At 39.2% G+C, this 12,881-nt stretch overlaps 1 protein-coding gene across 3 annotated transcripts in view; it reads left to right on the plus strand.

The window, feature by feature from the left end:
• Window positions 1–12,881, plus strand: part of Ptpn2 (protein tyrosine phosphatase non-receptor type 2) — an 82,693-nt gene that overhangs the window by 37,101 nt on the left and 32,711 nt on the right. For all 3 annotated transcript variants that reach the window (XM_015506028.2, XM_015506031.2, XM_015506029.2), the window contains exons 3-4: window positions 4,660–4,760; window positions 9,636–9,734. In XM_015506028.2, the coding sequence (XP_015361514.2) occupies window positions 4,660–4,760; window positions 9,636–9,734 (200 nt within the window). The remainder of the gene's footprint in view (window positions 1–4,659; window positions 4,761–9,635; window positions 9,735–12,881) is intronic.

A 12,881-nucleotide genomic window follows, 5' to 3' on the forward strand; every position in this document is an offset into this window, starting at 1 on the left:
CCAATAATGTTCTCAAGTCATAGGTTACTCCTTTCTGTGTGACCTGATCAGTAATTCTTTCCATTCCCACTGCCCCTGCTTGGTTCAGTGCTTGCAACCCTTGACTAATCTTAGTGTGTCTCTCTATGAGATTGCCTTCCTCCTTGTTCTGGTCGCTCCTATCTTAAATCAGATGTGCTCATTCCATGCCTTCAGAGAACTTCCTCAGGGTCCTGGTCATTGCTCAGGCCTGTGGTGTGACCCAGGCCTTTCTATCTGTCCTCTGTGTGTTTCAGGACCTCTCTCTCACCTGCCTAGCCCTTCGATCTTCTTGAATTTGCCACTCCTGCCTGGTGTGCCTTTCTCCTTAATTCCGCCACCTGCTGTAATTTCCCCACCCCCCTCCTTCCCCTGTGTAGCAAAGCCTGATCAGCTGAGGCCACTCAGCATTAGCTGAGGCTTCTTCCCAAGGTACAGAGTAGTACAGCACTAGGAGTTACTACTCCCCCACACACACTTTTAGAAAGCTTGAAACAGATAATGTCTTTATGTCCCTGTAGCCTGGCTCTTAAAATACACTTGCTAATTCAAAATTGTACATGACTGCTGAAGTACCAGTATCAGATACAAAGAGCAGAGCCAGACCATAATGGAGGGCTCAGTCAAGGCTGGTCTTCAAGGAAGTGGGGTTTGTGTGAGAAATGAGGTGGAAGTCACACCTGAGGGGAAAAACACTATGAAAACTGATGCAGGAAGAAATTTAGGAGGTGTGGAAAGGGTGGTGAAGGTACCGGCCTGACTGCACAGAGAGGCCGTGTGAGATGGGAAAGGTCAGTCCCTTCCCCCTCACAGGCCTGGGTTTGTATCCCTGTTTGTGCTGCTCTCATGTGCCTCAGCTGAAGATGCTGCTTCCTGGGTGCCAGCACCATGGCGTCATACTGTCCACTTCAGAAGGTTGTGAGAGTGGAAGGTGGGGACCACTAAGCTGTGCCCTGTAGTATCTGGCATGTCACAGGCTCGTTATTGCTACCAGAAGTTCTAGTTGGTTATATGGTCAGTGAGGAGCCATTTATCAAATAGAATTTTCTTTGCAGAATGAATAGTTGAAATGTTAGAACTCTGTGTGCTAAGATTTGTGGTTCTTCTCCATTAATCTAGTAGTGTCTGTGCGTTGGGCTCATTGCTTAATTTATGAAAGAAAACTTACAGTATTTGTTCAGTTGTTTACTTTGGGAGCTGAGTAGGATTGATGAGTCTCTGAAATGCCTTGAGTTCTTGGCAGGGAAGTACCACATAAATGTGGATATCATTACCTAAACACTTACTTTTTACCTCTAAAACCTAAGGGAAAAGTCAGCTGTTAATTCTGCACTGAGAATTGGTCTTCTCCTTGCTTTATTTTTAAGTTCATTATTCTTGGTCTTTTGATCTGTGCTGTGATGAATGTGAATCCTCCTTCCTGTTTGACCTGGAAAACTTTCCAAAAGGAGATCCTTTACCATAATGATAAATTAGGTGAAACCTGTGGGGGTTTCTTAAAAGCTTGTTATAACAGTGTTGAAAGAGGAAGCTACTCTGTACTGACAGTTCAGGCCACAGCTAGAGCAAGTCATTTCTTGAGAGATGAAACCATTTCTCAGAAAATGTACAGTTGGAGGGGGGGAGTCAAAAGCACTCTTCCTCAGAAGTGGGCTTCATTCAAATCTGACCATCATATAAACTAAAGCCCTGTTGGGTTTTGAGCTTCTTCATTAATTCAGTGACAAACCTGATTCAGAGCAGGTAATGCCTTGGAGAAAACTGTCTATGGTGGTGTCGTTAGGTGTTGAGAAGTAAAAGTTCCTGTGGAAGAGTGGTTTTGTTGCTTTTTTCATGCAGTACAGTTGGTGTGTTTTCATTTATCTCCCTTTTTTGGATCCGTTAAAAGATAGGGAAGAACAATAATAGAAAGTACTTTTGCCTTAAAAAGTATGGTATGCCAGAGATAAGTTAGTGTTTTTTGGTATTTGGGGCATTTCACATGCTTCATGTGTTGTACTTAACATTTGTAACTGAGCATAGGCCTGCCTGGGTCTGGTGCAAGAAATGGAACCATTTAAAGTACTATTGACTTTGGGACTTATATATAGCCCAAAGATTATAGGACTCCCATTTTTATCATCTCATTTTCAGAGGTTCCTGGGCAGAATAAATTATGGAAGAGGAGAAAACATGTAATTTCTGATTTTATTCCTAATTCAGAAGTCAGAAGTTTAGTTTGGAAAGAACAGTTCACGGATAGTAATGGGGCAGGGAAAGGAGGCATTGAAATCCAGGTGGCTGGAGGACCTGTGTCTGCCCTCAAGATGCTTCGCACTGAACCAGTATATTAAGCAAGTCTTGGTTGGCAAAGAGGCAGTTTCCTTCTTTATCTTTGCTGAAGAATATAAAGTCACAGTTTCTCATAAAATAGCTTTAACAATTTCATTTCCTGAAATGTGTATATTTAGTATCTTTTTATATAGCTATTTTAAGGTGATGTATTTTAATTAACACCAGAAACACTCATGCTTTTTCCTTTTGGAGTCTCTTCTGAATCAAAAGTTATATGTTTTATTTTTATTAATCTTTTTTAATAGGAGAACTAAAATAAATACTTAATGGTGTGGGTGTGTGTTTGAGAGTTTAGTTTTAATCAATCCTGAGAAGAAAATATAGTTTCAGCCACAATTTGTAGGCAATTCTAAATAGCTATAGAGTTTTCCCAAGTATTACTTTCGTTTTTTATTGTCACCTGCCAGCAAAATTTTTAAAAAATTATTTAATTTTATTTCCCCCTGAGAGAAGTTCGTGTCCTTTGCTTTAATGTTAGACAGGAAGCCAGGCCTTGCCTGTGCCTAGGCTCTGCAGAACTCTAGTGGCTTTCCGGTAGCACCCTGTGCCTCCTGGCTCCAAAGAGTGGACCTGTGCTTTTAGCCGGGTTTGTGATTACTATGTTGGTAAAGTTTGGGAGTAACAAATATTATATAGATGTTAAAGATTGGGGGGAAATCACAGTGAATTTGAATACATAGACCCAAGGGAGCGGTGTTCTACTGCCCACACAGCATGCCTTCTACCCAGCTGTGTGAGGTGTAGAAGGGTACCATGTTGGATAACCAGATTCCTCATGCCCTGGGAAGCTGACCTTCCCGGTTGCAGGTTGGCTAGAAGGTCGTTTTTCATTGTGAAATGGATGAGTAGTAGCCTTGGGGTTTGTGTTCTTTCTGTGATTGCAACATGAGGAAATACATTCCTTTGGCATAGTATCTTAGGACACTTGAATTTTTTAGGACTGTGTAGCTTTCTAAAAGAATGCATTATTTTGTTGATATGTCTGTTATCTAGGAGATCTATGGTCTTTTTTTTTTTGTTCTTTGATTAGCTGATCTTTTTACTATCTTGTACAACATAACAGTTAAAGGGTGATGAAACTGTTAAAAAAAGAGAGAGACTGTACCGTTAAAAAAAAAAAGAAGTGCTTGCTGACATCATCTTTCCGAGAACACTAGTATATGTGATTTACTATAACAAGATCTTAGTTTTTCCTGTTGGCAAATGACATGTAATATTTACAGAGGTCTTGGGTTCACTCCAGCAGAAACATCTCAGATAAATTGATGTGTGAATCTGAAGCCATCCAACATTTTCTTTCGTATGGAGATGATAGAGACAGGTTTTAGTTTAAATGTGGAGAGAGAGTCAATGTTCAGTGCACACTTCCTTGAGGGGAAATGTAGACTGTAGACTATGCTCCAGGGTCAAATGTGCAATGTGCCTTTAGTCCATACCTTGGTTCTGTGCTTCTGACATTTGTATTTAGGGCTCTCAGCTCACATTCACCTTGGTGTGACATGCTTCTTCTCATTTCATGCTTTTCTTCCTTTCTCTAAATGATACAAGGTCAAGTTTTATATTTCAAATATTTGAATTTTAAATCTATGAGATTTTTACTTTTAAAAACTATAAATATGGGCTGGGGTTGTGGCTCAGTGGCAGAGCACTTGCCTAGCATGTGTGAGGCACCGGGTTTGATTCTCAGTACCACATATAAATAAATAAAGGTCCATTGACAACTAAAAAATTAAAAAAAAAAAAAAACTAGAAATGTATACAAATGGTTAACAGTCTTAAATAATAAAGCATTTTCAGTGGTCTTTTAAAAATACAGTTAAAGTATTCCAGTTTTTAGCACTCCACCTAAACATAGTTAAGTGTTAAAAATCTTAAATACAATTGAGTATGTATCTGTTAAGAAATGAAGAAAATGAAACCTGGTATCATCTGTTTGAGACCAGTTACCTTTTTGTAGGTAGACCAGTCCCTCCTTAGGCCCCCAGAATCTAAACAAACCTTTACTTCTAGGAAGGTAAGTTCTTTGTTTGTTCTACTGTGTTTCACACTTCAGTTAATTTTTCAAGTTACAAAGGTTCACATACTACAAATACACACTTTTCTTCTAATGCTGTAGTAGCAAACAAGATGTTTTGTACTTCCTTACAAAAATAGGGAATAATTTAGGACTTGTCTCAACTCTTCTATGGAGCTAATTTATTTTTTCTTTGTTTTATTCTTTATGAATACCTTAGAGCATAAATATTAAGACCAAAAAAGAATCGATGAATTTGAAATGACAGTTATGGTTTATCACTTTGTTTTCAGATGATCACAGTCGTGTTAAACTGCAGAATGCAGAAAATGATTACATCAATGCCAGCTTGGTTGACATGGGAGAGGCACGGAGGAGTTACGTCCTGACACAGGCAAGTCGTGTGGCTCGCGGAAAAGCAGAGTTGGAGCTTGTGGCTCTACTTCAGCTTGGCCTAAAGTGTAGCTTGACTTCTTTTGTGAAGTTGTGTTTAATGTTAATATGTCTATGAAAAAAAATTTCTACGCAGTGGCTTAGACTGACCCGTCCTCTGCAGGCACACTGTCTTCCCTGCCTTCTCTCTGACCCAGGCTTCTGCTGCTGCTTACTGTGGGTTTCCAGTTCTCTTCACCTGACCTGGAAAGCGTAGCCAGAGGCCCCTGCAAGCTCTTCTCTTTCGCTCTCACCTTCAGAATGTACTCGTGCCTTGGGTGGTGTTGGCGCTCTCCAGTGCAGAGGCCAGGTGCCCCAGAGTCCAGGCCAGGGTGCCTGCGGGCTCCCCATGGCATTCCGCCCCACAGCTTGAGGCCTGGGCCACACCCATGCACCCATGATTTGTTTGTCCACACCAGCTGCTCTTTATCAAATAATGGAGACTAAATTAACCACCCTATCATTCTCCCAGTTACAGATTTTTAAGTATTCAGAAGATAAGCCATAATATTTCAGAATTTTAAAATCCTAACCTGGATCAGAATGACCTGTCATTTGAAAAACATTTGATGTAGTTAAAAAAAAAAAGTATTTCAGATTAATATAACTGTGAACTATTAGACTATTTCTAATTCACAGGAAACTAAAATCAGTTTACTTGAGATGAAGGAGCTCCTATAAATCAAAAAGAAATAATCTGTGAGAAAAAAACTGTCAAAGAACATGAAGTCACAGTTCTAAAAACAAAATAGGGTAGCATATCTATGAGAAGATACTTCATTTGGAAAGTATTTATGGAATGTAAATCTAAACCAGTAATCAGCTACCACTTTTTACCTGTTGGGACAGCAGAGATTTACACAGTGTAAAATACTCAGTGGCTGCACACCCTGATTGAGAAGGACTCCTGAGTAGTACCAACAAGACATGAAGATACAGCTGCATGTGTTGATTGCAAACTTATTTTCAGAGCATAGGGCTAAATGGGTTAAATAGATTCATCACATACACACCAATAGAGGTGGATATTTCTGGGTACTGGGAATAAGACATTCATTTGCCACATTCAGCCTTTGTGTAATAGTTGAAGTTTTTCTTATGTACTTTCATGAAGTGTTTTTTTTTTTTTTAATTTTTTTTTAGTTGGACACAATATCTTTATTTTATTTATTTATTTTTATGTGGTGCTGAGAATCAAACCCAGGGTCTCGCACATGCTAGGCGAGTGCTCTACCACTGAGCCACAATCCCAGCCCCATGAAATTCTTTAATAAAGCAGTATTTTAGCTAAAATATTTACTTTAGCTGGATGTGGTGGCACACACCTGTAATCCCAGTGATTTAGGAGGCTTAGACAGGATGATCACAATTTCAAAGCCAGCCTCAGCAACTTAGAGAGGCCCTTTCTCAAAATAAAATATAAAAGGGGTTGGGAATGTGGCTCAGTGCCACCCCTGGGTTCAATCCCAGGTACTTTCTACTTAAGACAAGAGTAACATGAAAAAAGAGAAAAGAATGGTTACCCATGACCCTAATCACAACCCTTTCTTCCTCTCTACCATTTATTGGTTCTTTCTCAGTCCTTAAAAATGGATCTTTTCTTCAGTTTCTAACTTAGCTTTTTCTCCTCCAAGTTCACTTCAGCTCTTGGGACCATGGTTTTCATCCTCTGAAACCCAAGACAGGGTACTCTGTCCCCCAGTATCTGCTGAGATCCTGGTGCCAACACCTCATTGTTCATTCATCCAGCAGATTTAGTGAGACCTACTCTGTGGCAGACCTTATTTGAGTAAAAGAGACTTTAATGAAAACTGTGTCATTATGAACTTTATATTCTAGTAAAGTGAAAATAATACCAGTTAAAATAATTTCGTAACATTGTTCCTTATTTTACATGCCTTATTTTACAGGACAACTTTCTATGGTAAATACTGTTGTCTTTTTTAGTTGTTAATGGATCTTTTATTTATTTATTTATTTATATGTAGTGCTGAGGATCGAACCCAGTTCGTCACATATGCTAGGCAAGTGCTCTATCACTGAACCACAGCCCCCAGCCCAGTCCTTATACTTATAGAGCAGAAATCCAAAGAGACTCAAGAACATTAAGTTTACCAAGGTTGTACAGCACAGTAGGTCCTGCTCTTAGTCATTCTACCCTGCTGCCTTAAGACTGCTGTGCGAGAGACTGGGGTTGTGGCTCAGTGGTAGAGCACTTGCCTAGCAATAAATAAAATAAAGGTCCATTGACAACAAAATATTAAAAAATAAAAATAAAAAAAGATTGCTGTGCGAGGCCAGGTGCGATAGCGCATGCCTGTAATCCCAGTGGCTCCAGAGGCTGAGGTAGGAGGATCACGAGTTCAAAGCCAGCTTCAACAGTTTATTGAGGCCCTGACTCTAAAAAAAAAAAAAAAAAATACAGTGTTACCATGGACAAGTGCCTTCCCTCCCCAGGCCTCTTCGTCTGTGCAGTCTGTGGTCTGTACAGGGTGTGGTGAGACTCTGCAGTGCCTGGCACTGGTAGATGCTCCAGGTGTTACTTGTCAAGTTGTTGCTTCTTGTCAGTTGTAGTAACTGTAGTAATAGTGACCCTTCTGTAAGCATTTGGAAGCCCATTCCACTACCCCATTGGTTAGTTATAGATTTTGTGACCCCACAGATAGAGCCCACTCATCTAGAGTGTGATAACTTAGAAGCCTGTCTCCAGCTTTTTCTTCTTTCCTGGATTCCTCCTGGCGTTGTCCAGGCTGTGCTGGATGAGATTGGCTAAATCCGCAGATTCTGCACATTCTGTATCTCTTCTTCCTGCAGCCCCGCTGTGGTTTCCTTTCTAGTCGTCTTCTTCCCTCAGACCTGATGGTCTACCTTTCCCCTTGTGGCCCTTGACGCTAGTCCTCTCTGCACACTCCTTCCTGGAAGGCTGAGATTGCACCTCCTTATGCTTTTGCCCTGGTACCCTGCACATTATATGAAACAAAGTACTACTCAGAAAACAATTGACAGGGTAGAGAACATCAAATGTTCACTACTTCCACTGTTCTGATTGTTCTTTGTGATTGTTAATTGAATCATTTCTCTCTCAGTTTTATTAGCAGTAGTTTTTTAGAAATCAGCCCCTTGGTATATTAAGTCTACTTTTCAGATTTAAAAAAGTGGTAGCGTTCTTAGTACATGGGAGAGCTGAGAGATAAATTTGTCTCTGCAATTAAAAAAGCTTGGTCTTAATTCAGTCACAACTGTTTCCCTGTTTATTATTTAATCTTCAGAGGCACTAATGGAGTTGGGGTGTATGTGCACACTAAGGGGTGACCTCACTAGTGAATTGCTTTGTGTTTTTCTTCAAACTGGGGGTTTTCTTATTGCTTTTTGTTACCTTTAGGCTCTATGTTTTGTTTTGCTTTAGAAGTAAAGCAACAGATACATACCTTGAGTGAGAAGAGTACCCTTAAATATAAGATCACAGTTTCTTGGGCTGGGTTGTGGCTCAATGGTAGAGCACTCGCCTCGCATGTGTGAGGCACTGAGTTCAATCCTCAGCACCACATAAAAATAAATAAATAAAATAAAGGTATTGTGACCATCTACAACTAAAAAAAATTTTTTTTAATTATAGTTTCTCATAATTCTTAATAGTTTTTTTTAGCATTTTTACAGTTAACAATAGAGTTTCCTTACTTAGGCAATAATTATTGAGCATCTGCTACATGCCTAGGAATATTCCTACTCTAATGATGCTTTCAGCGTAGAGCCATTTGAATCCCTTTACTACATGTGGGACTGCAGCTCTGGGCAGCCTTGGCCCCCAGTGTCCTACTTCTACCTCTGTTCCTACCCCTAACTCTCACCACTGTACTACACTACCCTGTGAATCGATTACACGTTGAGTTATGTGGAGTACAATAAAATCCACTTATTTGAATGTTCACCCATTTGAAATTAATTAGGCTGTGTTGCAGCACAGTGGTGGAGTGTTAACTTGGCCCTGGGATCCATGTCTGCCTTGACAAAAAAATCAACAATTTATGATTTGGGCATTGCCTTTTCATCTGTTACTTGTCTTTCCTTTTGCCCTATACCATCGTTAAGTAAAAGGGAAAGGTAATTAGAAATACATATGATTTTTCTCCCCCAGTGTCATTATTACAGTGTGGACTATTGCTCCTTTTAACTCTCCCAAATACTTTGCCATTGAGGCTGAACATATTGTGCTTTTGTAGATTGATAGTTTCAGAGTGATTTGCATATGTACATGATTTCCACTTTGTAGGGGGGGGATTCTTTTGTAATTGACTTGGGCTGATTGGCTAGCCTCTTGCTCTCAGAGGCTGAAGGTGACAGATATTTCCTTTGACTCCAGCCTTTGCAGCTAGAACCTGAGCAGTCAGATGGTCTCAGTCATGATTTTGTCTCTGGTTCGCATATAGATTATGCTTGAATACTACAGCCACCTTCTTTTAGCTTTGGCAGCAAAAGCCAGGTGATAATCCTATATCAGGAGCAGTATCTCAACTCTGGTCTCTTGGGACAGATGATTGTGCTTTAACTCATAGTCTCCAGCCCTCAACTCTGAAAACCACTTGGTATCCTAAACAAAGTTTTTTCCTGCTTTACTTAGGTAAATGAAAGATTTTGATCATTTGTGCCCCAAATCGTAACTAGCACAGACTGGTTTTTTAATTCAAGTGCATTTAAAGTTTAAATGTATTTACTAGGACCCAACCCCATTGGCTATACTCATGGCACACCAGAAGTACCCTTGAGGGAGCTTGGCCTGGATGGAGCCTTGTTCTTTTCTGGTCCCCTTTCCTGATCTGCTCTCTCTCTGTCCTTACAGGGTCCACTTCCCAACACATGTTGCCACTTCTGGCTCATGGTTTGGCAGCAGAAGTCCAAAGCAGTTGTCATGCTGAACCGAATTGTGGAGAAAGAATCGGTGAGTGAGTCTTACAATTGAGTATACTGCATATGATCTTTAGCTTATAAAGGTTTTCATGGAGGGTATTCATTAGTTTGGGCTTTAGTTGCTAAAGGCTGGTGGTCAGGATGTTTCTGACCAGAAGTAATATATCCCCTTCCTTCCTTCCTTCCTTCCTTCCTTCCTTCCAATATTTATTTTTTAGTTGTAGTTGGACACAATACCTTTGTCTTGTTTTGTTTTGTTTTAGTTGAACACAATATCTTTATTTTATTTATGTTTATACAGTGCTGAGGATCAAACCCAGGGCCTCACACTTGCTAGGCGAGCACTCTACCATTGAGCCACAGCCCCAGCCCTTCCTTTTCCTTTCTTACCTTAAATATTTATAAAACAATTGGTGACCTTTGATCTCTGAGATATAAATGTAATGGAACAAGTACTGAACTGGTGGTGATAATGGAGCTCTTTGGAATCCCTAGGCTTTGTTAGAATTTTCATGATATTATTAAAATCTTGGAAGTTTTCAAAAAGATGATGGTCTTTTGATCTTTATAATTTATAATTGACTTAGGTCATAATGAAAGTGGGCAAATATAAACTTATTGAAATTTCAGATTACGGTTTAAGCATAGTGCCAGTGAGTGGTAGACTTTAAGGCTTCTGACTTCTGTAGCTTTAGATTACATTCCCATCAGACAAGCAAATGGGACTTATTATCAACTAAAGACTCTCCCAGTTTTAAGATTTTGTAATGTTCTACTTCTTCAGATACCTGATGCCTACTTTTTCTTAAATTCATAGGTACTGGTTTTCAGTAATAGTATGATTTTCATTTGTTTCTACTCTGAAGTGGCACTGACAAACCAGGATTTCCAGTAGTGTCAGCATCACCCTTTATAATGGTCTTTCATGTCTCCAAACTCATTTAGAAATTAAGTTATGGTGACATTGTTAGTTTGAACAGCATTGCAAACTAGATGATTTATAAGTTCCATTCCTTTCATTTTAGAGTACAGTTGCTATATTAATAGGATAAGAATGCCATCAGAAGTTAGACATCATTTTTATGGTGGGCGAATCAAGTGCTCATGATTCAGGTGCAGTTGTTTCGGGGTAGATTCCTTCATATAATGTGTTGCTTGTCAAGAGACTTATAGTGTCTGATTGTCTTTTTATGATCTTAGCAATCATTGTTGACCAGTGCTTACCTCCTTAATTCATATGGCTTACAAATGGTAATTTTTCTTTCTCTCCTGTTCTGTTTTTGTTGGAATTCTACAAAAAAACACTTTCTTTTTTTTTTTTTTTTTTTTAAAGAGAAAGGGAGAGAGAGAGAATTTTAATATTTATTTTTTTTTTAGTTCTCGGCGGACACAACATCTTTGTTTGTATGTGGTGCTGAGGATCGAACCCGGGCCGCACGCATGCCAGGCGAGCGCGCTACCGCTTGAGCCACATCCCCAGCCCCCAAAAAAACACTTTCTATTCCAGTTAATTGACCACTTTTTTACAATATAGAAAAAGCAGTTTTCAGAACAGTTTATTCTCTAGGATCCTCAAAAGAGGACCAGTTGTGAGGAGAGGATGAATTGTTATGTATTTAACATATTTGATTCATCTCACTCCTTTGTACTTACTGGTAATCAGATCATTCCTTCATCGACTAGCAGAAATCTCTTTAGGTTGAACCCTGAGTCATTTTAACACAAAACTAAGGGTCTTTTATAGCTTTCTTGCTCTCTGGAATGATTACCAGTTTCAGGCTCATTTTAAACTTTTACTATCCTGAATCTGGAGCTAGCCATTTCCCCAAGGAGCTGTGTTACTCTTAAAAGGCAATGCTATTTCAAGAGCACCACAGAAATAAGGATGTTTATTGTTACTGGCTTGCTGGTTGTTTTTAAGGCTTTTTAGTGGACAGAGCTAGGTACAGATATGTTTGTTAAGATACAATACGTCTGACGAATTCACACAGATTTCTAGTTCAGATTTGGAACTGCAGAGATTGTCTTAACCCCTTCTATCATAACCTGCTACTTTTTTTTATAGCAAGAATCCTGGTATTCAAAGATATCAGGGATGCCAAATATTTTAGACTCATTTACTTCATACCATATTACACGGAAAATAAGAGTCCCAATAATGACATCAGCCCTACCACCAAAATAATTACTGAAAATAGTTGAGCTTGCTGTGTGTATGTGTGCGCGCATGTAGGTATTGCAGTACTATGGATTGAATCCAGAGCCTCTTGCCTGCTAGACAGGTTCTCACCCACTGAGCTACATGCCTGTGCCTTTTTAAAATTTTTTGTTTTGAGATAGTGTCTTGGTAAATTGCTGAGACTGGCCTGTAATTTCTGCTTCAACAACCTGAATAACTGGGATTACAGCCATCCCCCATTACACCTGCTTAATTAAACATTTTTAAAATGTTTTCCCATTCTCTTCCAGGTTATTTTTTTTTTTTTTTTTTTTTTAGTTGTACAAACCTACATTGTCAGAGACTGTAATATACTATAGTCTCTCCCTTACATCTCTTTTTAAATCTTAGTTCTCCCCTCATCCTGTGGGGAGATCAGTATCAGAATCCTCCACTGATACCAAAATCTACAATGCTTAAATCCCTTACATAAAATTGTGTGGCATTTGCTTATAAATTGTGCACATTCTTCCTTATACTTTACTTTTTTTTTTTTTTTTCCTCGTGGTTCTGGGGATTGAACCCAGGGCTTTGTGCATGCTAGGCAAGACTCAACCAACTGAGCTATTTTCCTAGCCCCTTCCTTATACTTTAAATAATCTCTAGATTACTCGTTAACAATATAATACAATGCTGTGTAAATAGTTAACACTGTTTTTTATTTAGGGAATAAAGATACCCCCCCCCCAAAAAAAACCTTTACATATTTAGTACAGTTGTTTTTTTCTTGAATATCTTTGATCCAAGGTCAGTGGAATTTAGGTGGGCAACCCATGAATAGGGAAGACCAACTGTATGTATTTAACATTTATCACCAGTTTTGTTGATGCCTCTCCAATTCTGACTAATGCTTTTTCTCTAGTGGGTTGCTAAGGAAGGATTCCTGGATATTATATAGGTTCTGGGGTTTTTTTGTTTTTTTTTTAACCTGTCACAGTTTATCTACTTTATAAAACAAAA

Source organism: Marmota marmota, unplaced genomic scaffold, assembly GCF_001458135.2.
Source record: "Marmota marmota marmota unplaced genomic scaffold, marMar, whole genome shotgun sequence".
NCBI classification, from domain to species: domain Eukaryota; kingdom Metazoa; phylum Chordata; class Mammalia; order Rodentia; family Sciuridae; genus Marmota; species Marmota marmota.